This window comes from Pseudophryne corroboree, chromosome 1 (assembly GCF_028390025.1).
Source record: "Pseudophryne corroboree isolate aPseCor3 chromosome 1, aPseCor3.hap2, whole genome shotgun sequence".
NCBI lineage: Eukaryota > Metazoa > Chordata > Amphibia > Anura > Myobatrachidae > Pseudophryne > Pseudophryne corroboree.
In genome coordinates, this window is record NC_086444.1 from 780,294,126 (window position 1) to 780,307,205 (window position 13,080).

The following is a 13,080-nucleotide window of genomic DNA, read 5'->3' on the forward strand; positions in this document are numbered from 1 at the left end:
ATAATGTGTAGTGGGTTCAAGAAAAAGATATCCTAGATGCTATATATAGGCGTACCTAGGTATCTTTCTAGGCTGGCAATGCAAACATGGAATTCTTGTAAACACACCTGACTTACATAGAGACAGGTGCCTGTGTGCCCATAACGGTATCTTTCATGCAATATGCGGTTCTCTATCAGTCAAAATCAGTAAAAGAGGCGTACCTCGCACTCACATGTAGAACGGTCGATATCCTCATATAACGGTATCTTTGAAGGACCTCACTCCAAAGGTAATCAAAGGTAAAAATGTATTCAAGGTATAAAATAGCATAAAAAACAGGCTAAAAACTGGCGTACGTGTCCGGCTCTGATGGAAGTGAGAACCGTCTTGGAACCATAAGGGGCCAACTTTGGGGTTCCAAAGAAAAAATAATGGTAAAATTAAGACAAGGTCCTACCTTCCTTCAGAGTCCAAAAAAGAGACAAGTCCGCCGCAGAGAAGCCCCCTCAGAGCCAACGCGTTTCGAGTCAGGAGACTCTTTTTCAAGGCATGAGGGTACAAGCAAACAGGTTCCCCCATCAGAGCCGGACACGTACGCCAGTTTTTAGCCTGTTTTTTATGCTATTTTATACCGTTCTACATGTGAGTGCGAGGTACGCCTCTTTTACTGATTTTGACTGATAGAGAACCGCATATTGCATGAAAGATACCGTTATGGGCACACAGGCACCTGTGTCTATGTAAGTCAGGTGTGTTTACAAGAATTCCATGTTTGCATTGCCAGCCTAGAAAGATACCTAGGTACGCCTATATATAGCATCTAGGATATCTTTTTCTTGAACCCACTACACATTATGTGTTTATGTTTTACATTCCATATATGATCGAGCATTCCATCATTGAACATCCAACTACCATGATAACCCCTGTGGAATGATGTCACAGAAAGAAACCTTTATATGAGGATATCTACTGTCCCTCACGTGAGTGTTAGGTACGCCCACCTAAACCATCTATTGATAAAGAGCACATCACATCCTTAAAAGATACCTTTATGGACCTGTTACCACCTGTCTTTGAGTAAGTCAGGTGTGTTCATATGAGGATACTGTCTTTGTATGTTGGGTTTTTTATTTATAAAAAAAACTATCCATCTTCCGAATATTCATATCACCTAGTTAAAACCCCCATTCTTTATTGACGAAATAATCACAGCTTAAACAGCTCTACATCTTTCCCATTTGAAGCGATTTCGCTACATATTGTTTTTTATTTTTTCTTTAAATATGGCTGAGATATCCATCAGAAACTGGACCTAGATTGTACCTGGTCTCTCATCTGGAAACAATCCAGCTAAGTATTTGTTCTAACACTCTCACATTCACCATCACTGCTTGAGCGATAGCGCCATCTAGTCCGCACCACCACTATTCACGATGCCCACAGAAGATCCGTGGCCTATTCCTCTCAGAGAGGACCTGTTGCAGCAGGGGCCCTGCGTGTTCCAAGACTTACCGCGGTTAAGTTTGACGGCATGGCGGTTGAACACCGAATCCTAGTGGAGAAGGGTATTCCGGAAGAAGTCATCCCTACTCTGATAAAGGCTAGGAAGGAAGTGACGGCGAAACATTATCACCGTATCTGGAAAAAGTTTGTATCTTGGTGTGAAGCCAGGAATGCTCCTACGGAAGGTTTCCACTTGGGCCATTTTCTCCACTTTCTACAGACAGGAGTGGATATGGGCCTAAAGTTAGGCTCCGTTAAGGTACAGATTTCTGCCCTGTCTATATTCTTCCAGAAGGAATTGGCTTCTCTCCCAGAAGTCCAAACTTTTGTAAGGGGAGTGCTAAACATCCAGCCTCCTTTTGTGCCCCCGGTGGCACCATGGGGCCTTAACGTAGTGTTACAGTTCCTTAAATCGCACTGGTTTGAGCCTTTTCAAACAGTTGAATTGAAATTTCTCACTTGGAAAGTGGTCATGTTATTGGCCTTGGCATCTGCAAGGCGGGTGTCCGAATTGGCAGCTTTGTCTCACAAGAGGCCCTATCTGATTTTCCAGGTGGATAGAGCGGAATGGAGGACTCGTCCTCAATTTCTACCTAAGGTGGTTTCGTCTTTTCGCATGAACCAACCTATTGTGGTGCCTGTGGCTACGGGGGACTTGGAGAACTCCAAGTCCCTGGATGTAGTCGGGGCCTTAAATATTTATGTAGCCAGGATGGCTAGGGTTAGAAAAACAGAGGTTCTGTTTGTCCTGTATGCAGCCAACAAGGTTGGTGCTCCTTCTTCTAAGCAGACTATTGCTCGCTGGATCTGTAACTCGATTCAGCAGGTTCATTCTACGGCTGGATTGCCGCTACCAAATTCGGTAAAGGCCCATTCCACTAGGAAGATGGGCTCTTCTTGGGCGGCTGCCCGAGGCGTCTCGGCATTACAGCTTTGCCGAGCAGACAGTTGGTCGGGTTCAAACACTTTTGCAAAATTCTACAAGTTTGATACCCTGGCTGATGAGGACCTTGCGTTTGCTCAGTCGGTGCTACAGAAACATCCGCACTCTCCCGCCCGGTTGGGAGCTTTGGTATAAACCCCATGGTCCTTACGGAGTCCCCAGCATCCTCTAGGACGTAAGAGAATATAAGATTTTAAACCTACCGGTAAATCTTTTTCTCCTAGTCCGTAGAGGATGCTGGGCGCCCGTCCCAGTGCGGACTAAATCTGCAAGACTTGTATATAGTTATTGCTTACATAAGGGTTATGTTACAGTTGGAATCGGTCTTTGACTGATAATGTTTTTTGTTCATACTGTTAACTGGTTGCGTATATTCCAGGTTATATGGTATGATTGGTGTGGGCTGGTATGAATCTTGCCCTTAGATTAACAAAATCCTTTCCTCATATTGTCCATCTCCTCTGGGCACAGTTCTCTAACTGAGGTCTGGAGGAGGGGCATAGAGGGAGGAGCCAGTGCACACCCATACTAAAAGTTCTTTGTGGTGCCCATGACTCCTGTGGAGCCCGTCTATACCCCATGGTACTTACGGAGTCCCCAGCATCCTCTATGGACTAGGAGAAAAAGATTTACCGGTAGGTTTAAAATCTTATTTTTTAGGTGAATAAATTAAAGTGGAATCATTACAAAACAAGTTAAAAGAAATAAGCATTGTATGATAATCTTTTATTATGATTGGAAAATAAAGACAAATAGTCCCTATATATAAGTACACTTAAACTTTGCAGAATGAAGTGTACAATTAATGTTAATGCTCATTATTTTTAGTGGATAGTTGTGTGAAAGACAGAGGAGCTAAAACATATTTTAATTCTTTGTTCATTTTGGGTCACATTTGATCCCTTTATAAAGATACAAAGATAAAATATTTCATGAACATTATTCACATTTTGAACAATAACTACTACTTATTGGCTTCATTCCTCTAACTGGATTATGCTGCTTACATTCCATTCTGCAAATGGCACCACCCGATCCCTTATACAAAAACAGCTAATCAGAAACACAAACACAACTCATCTTGGCAAAACAGGACCATATCCAAAAACATACAGTAGCATTAACATATTCTACTTAGTTGAAAAACTGACATATTGAGATGTTTCCACATGTAAACCACATGCCACAATCTGTATAAATTCATACAAATGACCTTTGTATTCACAATGTTATTGAGGCATTGTCAATTTCAGCATTCACTTTATTCTATTATCCTAAAAACTGTGTGGCCATGGACTACTATATTGTTGTAAGAGATAAACATGAATTAACTGCCTGGGCACATGACCTGCCATATTTGCAGTTTTGGTTAACGTCAGTTTAATGCGTTTCGCCACCTTCAGTGGTGGTTTCTTATTATCTCTTACTCCTATGTTTAATTCAATAATTCATTGAAATTCTGTTTCTTAACACATGCACAGGTGTAATTGGATTGGATCATATCTGATTTGTATGAAAAAATAAGGAAAAATAAAACAAAGCAAATGAATACTGAAAAAAATCTGTTTTCTAGCAGTCCAATTCACTTTAATGAAAAGACTTTACTAGTGACCATGATTTGTTATATCCCAGCTATTTTAAACTTACTTACTGCACATGCTGCTGACCGTGACATGTGTGTGTGCTGGGATGCACTCTGGAGCCTGGAGGGTGGCTGCAGTGGTATTTCTCTGCCTGGAGGGGGGAGGATGGGGAGGGGGTGAAGCGATCACAGTGATCCCCCTCCCCATTCATCTGCTAGTAGCAGGGGCATCATTTTTCAGTATGTTTCTTTTAATATAGGGGGCATTGCCAAGCCTCCCGTGATTAGGCCACGCCCCTGAATTATCCGATCTGGCCTCCCTCCCTGTGAAGTGACTCCTCCTGACCTGCCTGCCACTTGAGAAGCCATGATGCTAAGAGGTGGAGATCTGTGTTGTGAGGTGGGAGGGGTGCTGTGATGAGAGGGGTGCTGTTGTGAGGGGACAGGGTTGCTACACTGTGTTATGAGGGGTGGGTACACTGTATTCTACTGAAAGGGGAGAGGTGCTGTGGTGAGGGGGTGATGTGAGGGGAGAGGGGTGCTGTGATGAGTGGGGTGATGTGAGGGGAGAGGGCTGCTGTGATGAGTGGGGTGATGTGAGAGAGATGGGTGCTGTGATGAGTGTGGTGATGTGAGGGGAGAGGGGTGCTGTGATGAGTGTGGTGATGTGAGGGGAGAGGGGTGCTGTGATGAGTGGGGTGATGTGAGAGGAGGGGGGTGCTGTGATGAGTGGGGTGATGTGAGGGGAGAGGGCTGCTGTGATGAGTGGGGTGATGTGAGAGAGAGGGGTGCTGTGATGAGTGTAGTGATGTGAGGGGAGAGAGGTGCTGTGATGGGAAAGCGGTGCTATCAGGTAGAGCGCCAGACTGTAGAGTGTGCTTCTGCAGGCAGTAAATCACTGTCACTCTCTACAACGCCACGGCCGCTCACCCTGGACACAGAGTCCTCACTCATAAATGCACAGCTGTGCGATCGCTTGCCTCCTAGCTCCTAGTGGGAGCTGACAGAGGTGCCAGCTCTCCCTGTACAATGTGTGTGTATGTCCCTGTAAAAGTTCCCTTGACACTATCTCCCTGTAAGCCCTGCCTCAGTCACACACTAACTCCGTCACCCACTATCTTACTGTCACCCCAGCCTCAGTCACCTACTATCTCCCTGTCAACCCTGCCTCAGTCACCCACTATATCCCTTTCACCCCTGCCTCAGTCACCCAATATCTCCCTGTCACCCCTGCCTCAGTCACCCAATATCTCCCTGTCACCCCTGCCTCAGTCACCCACTATCTCCCTGTCACTCCAGCCTCAGTCACCCACTATCTCCCTGTCATCCCTGCCTCAGTCACCCACTATCTCCCTTTCACCCCTGCCTCAGTCACCCACTATCTCCCTGTCACCCTGCCTCAGTCACCCACTATCTCCCTGTCTCCCCTGCCTCGATCACCCACTATCTACTTGCCACCCCTGCCTCAGTCACCCACTATCTCCCTCTCTCCCCTGCTTCAATCACTCACTATCTCGATGTCACCCCTGCCTCACCAGTAACCTACTATCTCCCCGTTACCCACTATCTCCCTGTCACCCCACCTCAGTCACCCCCTATCTCCCTGTCACTCCTGCCTCAGTCACCCACTATCTCAATGTCACCCCTGCCTCAGTCACCCACTATGTCAATGTCGCCCCGTCTCACTCACCATTTTCACCCTGTCATCACTGCCTCCCCAGGTACCTACTATCTCCCTGTCACCCACTATCGCCCTATACCCTTGGTGGTGCAATTGTCAGCGAACGCTGTCCCTTTAAAAAGTTTACCACATCAAGGGCAGCAAAATTTAAATTTACTTACCAAAAATAAAACACAAACACACACACACACACACACACACACACACACACCAGGAAGGGGGCACAAAACAGAGCAATTCAATTGTTGCTCCGTTTAGACGCCCAGTAGCCATGGGGCTGACCTTTTTTCTCTCAGCCTTTTGAGGTGCAAGAAAAAGTGTTTGGAAACTGAGCACTTTGGCTTTCCAAACAGGAGTTTGGACGCCCAAAGCGGGGCGTTTAGACAGGGTTAGCTGTTCCCAATTCAGACGTGTTTAGCTGTTTTAGGCAGCTACACCCGGTCTGTTTGGGTGCGACATGCGCAATGTGCATGGGCACCTAAACACAATTGAATAGTGACAATTGTTTAGGCATCTAAAAAGTCCTATTAGACTGGATTTTTAGACATCAAAAACAATAGAATTGATGATAATAGAATGATGGGGGAGACAACACAGGGGGAGACGCCAGGTGGAAGATGATGGTGTGCTGAGAGACAAAACAGGGAGAGGTGATGGTGTGCAGAGAGATGACGCAGAAGGATGTGATGGTGTGCTCATAGATGACGCATGGGGAGGTGATGGTGTGCTCAGAGACTAAGCAGGGGGAGGTGATTGTATGCTGAGAGATGACGCAGGAGGAGGTGATGGTGTGCTGAGAGATGACGCAGGGGTAGGTGATGGTGTGCTGAGAGAAGACGCAGGAGGAGGTGATGGTGTACTCAGAGATGACGCAGGGGGAGGTGATGGTGTGACTGAGAGGCAACATGGGGGTGAGATGATGGTGTGGCTGAGAGATAATGCATGGGTAGATGATGGTGTGGCTGAGACGCAGAAGGGGAGATGGTGTGGCTGAGAGACGCAGGGGACAGAATGTGACACAGGTTACACGAGTCTGGTTGAACTGCTATTGTGTGATGATGACCATGGTAATATTCCTACACAAACAGACATTTTCCGGGCAATGTGATCTCCTACATGAATAGTGAATACCGACTTTAGTCGCGGTCAGCCTTAGAGGATACATTTCATCAGAGGTTCCATATTGTGAGAAACCATCATATAGGTAAGGTTCACGTGGAATTAAAAAGAATGTTCCCAGTGTGGGAAGAAACAGGTGGCGTGTCGTGTTGGCATGCCCCATTTCAGTGGCCATGCCCATACTGGTATGTACCATGCCTATTTTTCCAGCGCGCCTTACGTGCATGCGCAAATGCTTTACTTTGTTGGTCTTTTTTATGGGGGGGGGGGGGGGGGACTCCAGTCTTAATTTTGTCCTTGGCTCCAAGAACCCTGGTTAGGCCTCTGGTCCAGACTCTGGACAGATGTCCTGATTGCCAGATCATACAGAAAAACACCAGACGGCTGGCAACTCTATGTAATGCCTCTTTTCTCCCCCATTCCATCTTTCTAAGCATAGAAAGTAGTAAGTGCAAGCAGGGTTAGACTGGCCCACAGAGATACAGGGGCCCCACCCCTCTTCTAGGAATCAGCTCCCAGTCTGTGCACTTGAATTATATATTATACATATGTTACATTATAATGCACTGGACAATGGTGTATTTTCTACAGTGAATTGTTGTTACTAATCTGGTACATTATCATGCATGGACTAGCAGTATTTACTATACAATATATGTATAAAAGGGCCAAGACATTGCACTTTCTAATGGATAGCCAAGCCTCTACAGTGGCTGTCCACATGAGCCCTTACCACTGCATTCCCCTGGTGGGCCCTTCATGCCTCAGCCCGACACTGAATGTAAGATGTGTTTAAATCAACATAGAATCTTATGGTTATGTATTTATCATGTTCATTCACAGTAGAAAATGTGTGCTTTATGCAAATATAATATACTTGCATCCATTAATATCTAAACACCAATACAGGTGTCCACAGTTGTCAGGGGATTTTGTGATTATACTGTCTGCCTTTATTCCTGTTCTCTCCATTACAGATACAGACAGCACTGTACAAAAGAGTTCTGAAACTAAAATGATATACAAAAATAATTATAATTCTAATAATGTGTAACTTCTTTACCATAAATAATAAATGGTGCTATGAAACACCAACATGCAGTAATCAATATTACATGATGTAAAACATCACACTATTAATACGAGTTATTGTAGTCTTTGGCTCTATACAAAATATCATTAGTATGCAATGTTATGTTGATTTATTTTATCCCACAGCAACCAATTAGCAATTTGCTTTGATCTGCTTATTGGAAGTTAGACTATGTAAGACAATGTCACATTGGATGCTATAACTTAAAACATTTTCACCATTTAAGTAAATAATTCCCATTGTGGCATGGGCACCATTCACACGTTAGCAATTTATATAGAATCATCTAACGAGAAATTAAAAAATATTTATATTTCAAGAACATTCTGTAAAGTTACACGTCAATCCTTATATTTTCTAAATGACATGCCACGATGAAGACATTCTGTTATTTACTAACCATGACGTCTGTGTTTCCAATACACTCAAAAGAATAATGAACTCCCCCATTAGTCATCTCTTTTAGCACTTCGTGAATGGGCTTCTTGTGGTCCTTTGGGTTGATGCACTCAGTGGCTCCCAGCTCTATAGCTGTCACAAACTTATCACTATTTACATCAACACCGATAATCTTGGAAGCTCCGGCTATTTTACATCCAATAATCACAGAGAGACCAATGCCTCCCAATCCAAATACAGCACATGTGGAGCCAGCCTTGACCTGCAATGATAAGTTCAAGACAGTGCACTACAGTCAAGTACATTAAACAGTTTACATTTCTCAATATATTTTTCATTGTCTGATAGCTACTGCACATACAGTACACACTGTGGGAGATTCAAATGTTTGAAAAGTCGTCGGGTTTCTGTTTTTTCCTGTCTATTAGATAGGAAAAAACAGACTCCCAACTGACTTTTCAAACATCTCCCCCACTGTGTGAGTTACAACATTTTAAAACCATTAGAAACCAAGGAATTGGATATCAGCTAAAATGAATAAAGATTTAGAGGCCCATTTATTAACATTATTTGTACTAAAACTGTATTTTCACATCCTTTTCACATTATTTTAGTATCACCTGAATGTATTAAAGGGCATTTGGAGCGGTTTTCATGAAAAACTGCTCCAAACCCTTTAATTCACTATTTTTAATGTTATATTTGTTTCCTGTTTTTTTACTATATCATGACTATTACAGACAGAAGCATGCATCTCGTTGATGCATCTGTCAAATTCGCCTATAAAAAGTTGGTCTATTTATAGGCGAGTTTTTGGTAAGGTTTTAGGTGTGAGTTTAAAACTTGCATCCTATTACATTGGTCGAGTTTTCTGATTTCCATAGGAAAACATCTGGATGCGAGTTTGGCGATTACGAGTTGTGGGATTACGATCTTGCATTTTCTCGCAACCTACTACATTGTGCAAGTTCTAAAAAAGTGTTAAACTCATACTTTTTTTAGAACTTGCACTCTGTTACATGTAGCCCTAAGAACAGGATGCCATTGTAAACTTTGAAATGGAAAATTAGACTTCTGAATGGGATCTGATCTCAGTTTTTTCTGTGAGCATCTATAACCATCAAGGCCAGCCCATAGTTAAATATACAAGAATCCCCAAACTAGAACAATTGGCACAGGCCAAATAAATGTACAGATCTTAAATTTAGTTCTGATTGTCATCAATGCTATATCCTTTACATAAATGTTATTTATGGGCCTAATTCACTATCATTTGCAAATGTGAGAACGCATGAACTGATTATCAGCAGACTGTGGGTGTGAGAAGAATAAAGTGTGATCGCTCTGCAATTGCAGAGCCAGAGCAAAGTGATTGACAGGAAGTAAAGGTGCCCATACACCTAAAGGTTTATCTTCCAATCTGGCTGGTTGGAATTAAAATCTGGTAATGAATGGAAGCAAATGACATGGATGGGAGCAAATGACAGTTGACCATTTCAAATGGTCAACTGTCATTTGCTCCCATCCATTACTAGATTTTTGTTCCAACCAGCCAGATTGGAAGATAAATCTTAAGGTATATGGACACCTTAACCATTTGTGGGAGGCAGCATGGCATTTGTAGGGAGTGGTTGGGAAAACGCAGGAGTGTCATGGCCGTTTTCAGGGGGTACATCTGTTAGCAGCTGCGATTGCTGCCGCAATGAAAAACATGGCATCCAGTGCAACTACAGTTGCATTATTTTGAGTAGGCATGGGTCAACCGCAACTGACGATGGTGTTTGATTTCTGGGTATGCATCGCACTTGTGTAACTGCATATGCAAATTTGCAAATGCAGTGCTGGGCACCTTTTCCCTTTCTAGGCAGCTCTTCACATGTGATTTTTGGCAGCATGAGTTTTGAGACAATCGCTATTTCAGCATCAATAGCGATCCTTACTGAATTTGGCCCAATGTTATTATGATAATGTTAAGTGGCAGTTTTCAAGATCACTGCAGATTTAAATTATTAAATCAGTTTTATAAGTGTGATTTTGATGGCATAACTAGAATGAAAATCTTTATTATCAAATATATACTAAATTAACTATTGGATTATGATGCTTAGTTTTAAATAAAATAAAATTACAAAGGCATGGCAAAATTGGAGTTTCAAGAAAGGGCTTTGTCCCAGATTTATCAAGCCTTGGAGAGTGATAAATTGCACGTTGATAAAGTACCAACCAATCAGCTCCTAAATGCCATGTTACAGGCTGTGTTTGAAAAAATGACAGGTAGGAGCTGATTAGTTGGTAATTTATCACCATGCAATTATTCACTCTACAAGGCTTGATAAATCTGGGCCTTTTGTCTTTATGCCTGTAATATAGTGAGCAGATGGTGGTGGGATTTTAGATTGAAAGGATTTATATGGTTAGTGGCAGAAATTGGGACCATATAAAATCTAACGCAATGTGTAACATAATAATTAACATCACACTAATATTACAATCTCTTATGATTTGTATCAAGTTGCATTCTTAATACCGGTAGCATATTGTTATCATCAAACAATTATTAGCATTATAAGTACTTACAAATGAATCAATAGATTCAATGTATTCAGACACCCAATTTTAATATGTGCAGTACTGTATCTGTTTTAATATGTATGTTTTGTCTAGACAATGACTAGATCCATCTGTATCCAGCCATAATTCCAGAATCACAGCATGATCCAATACTATGCAACCACAGCAACTATCTTAACGGGTGTAGTATGAGCTGCTGGCGGCCGGGTCCCCGGCGGCCAGCATACCGTAGCCGGGATCCTGACCGCCAGCTTGCCGACAGCGGGTCGAGCGCAAATGAGCCCCTTGCGGGCTCGCTGCACTCGCCATGCTGCGCTCGTCACTCTGCGGGCACGTTATGCGCTCCACACTATCTATTATCCCTCCAGGGGGGTCGTGGACCCCCAAGAGGGAGAAAAGTTGTCGGCATGCCGATTGTTGGGATTCCGGCGCTAGTATACTGTGCGCCGGGATCCCAACAACCGGTATACTAAATACCATCCATCTTAACTACAGGCTTCAATAGTCACTAGTAATATGAAATCAACTACAACTTAGGCTGACTGGTATGCGCCGGGATCCCAACAACCGGTATACTGAATACCATCCATCTTAACTACGGGCTTCAATAGTCACTAGTAATATGAAATCAACTACAACTTAGGCTGACTGGTATTGGAGTTAACTAATCAGAACTGAAGGACTCAGGTCCAATCAGGGGAAAGGCAGGCCCCAAGATGATGTCTTAGCCCCTTCCTTACCAGTTACAAACTATATGAACCTCCTGGAGGAAGGCCCTAGGGGCTGAAACTAGTTGGGATACACTCGCTATCATAAGTGGAGCACTGGACGTTGTGCACCAGTCACCACAAAGATCCCTGTTAAGCCTCCACTGCAGTCATGTGACATGCCAACCTCGAAGTCTGGAACACCACACCAGAAATGCTGAAGACATGCACCGTGGTAGCATCTAGTTTCCCTTCATCAACAGGACCTTTCCCATGATTCACTGGGTACACATCACAAACTATTTGGAATAGTAACCTGTGGCAAGCGAAGCGGAGCAAGACACCATGCCCAACTTGTGGTGAGCGTCCAATACAGCATAACTAAAACAAAAAACTTACAAGAAATGGAAATTGGAGAAAACAAATACATATTGTAAGGGCAGATGACTATTTCCGCCCTCACTTGATGTCACGCCCTCACTTGATGTTACATCCAGGTCCTTTCCATGAAGTGGAAATAGACACAACCCATAAACTGCCGGTAAGAAATAGGTGGGTCTCCCTTTTGTTGTGAAGGGGTGGGTGCCCGACCTCAGGTTCACTAGAGCCAAAACTGATATATCCCCTCCCCAGGCTGCAACCTAACCACTGTGAGACACAGGCCCCAGGGGATGTCCGCACAGGGATGCACCGCTGGCTGACATCAGCTCTGATGGTCAGACCAGAGCCCCTACAAACACATTCGAAGCCCAGTAGATGCTGTCCTTCTGCTTGAAGAGTAAATTCCAGGCAATAACTATTTGACCACAATCAAATGTGCACAAACTTACAATCTTTGTAGCCTAGCGTAACGCCACCATCTGCAATACAGTGACTCTCATTTTGAATACTCTCAGTATCGGACTATGGGGGTCATTCAGATCTGATCGCTCGCTAGCGTTTTTCGCTGTGCAGTGATCAGGTAACTACTGCGCATGCGTATGCACTGCAATGCACAGGCACATCGTATAGGTACAAAGCAGATCGTTGCTGTGTACTGGTTCAAGCGAAGAATCCATTCGCACAGCCGATCGCAAGGAGATTGACAAGAAAAGGGCGTTTGTTGGCAGCAACTGACCGTTTTCATGGAGTGTTTGGAAAAACGCAGGCGTGTTGAGGTGTTTGCAGGGCAGGTGCCTGAAGTCAATTCCGGGCTCGAATAGGCTGAAGTGATCGCATCGGCTGAGTAAGGTCAGAACTACACAAGCTGTTTTTGTACAGGGCAGATGCACACGGGTTCGCACACTTGCAAAGCTAAAATACACTCCCCTATAGGTGGCGTCTATCTGTTCACAGCGCTGCAAAAAATAGCTAGCGAGTGAACAGATCTAAATGATCCCCCCTATATCCATCATTGTAGCATTGATACTTAGTGGTACAGCATTACAAGCCTGTATTTTGATCTACTTGAATCATTAATTTTTGGACTTATTTTGTAACATATTGTTCACTTTTCTA

General features: G+C 43.6%; 1 protein-coding gene across 1 annotated transcript in view; it reads right to left on the minus strand.

Moving 5' to 3' along the window:
* The window catches only part of LOC134910183 (alcohol dehydrogenase 1-like), a 209,285-nt gene that overhangs the window by 114,779 nt on the left and 81,426 nt on the right, over window positions 1-13,080 (minus strand). The window contains exon 6 of the mRNA XM_063917926.1: window positions 8,307-8,567. Coding sequence (XP_063773996.1) covers window positions 8,307-8,567 — 261 coding nt within the window. The remainder of the gene's footprint in view (window positions 1-8,306; window positions 8,568-13,080) is intronic.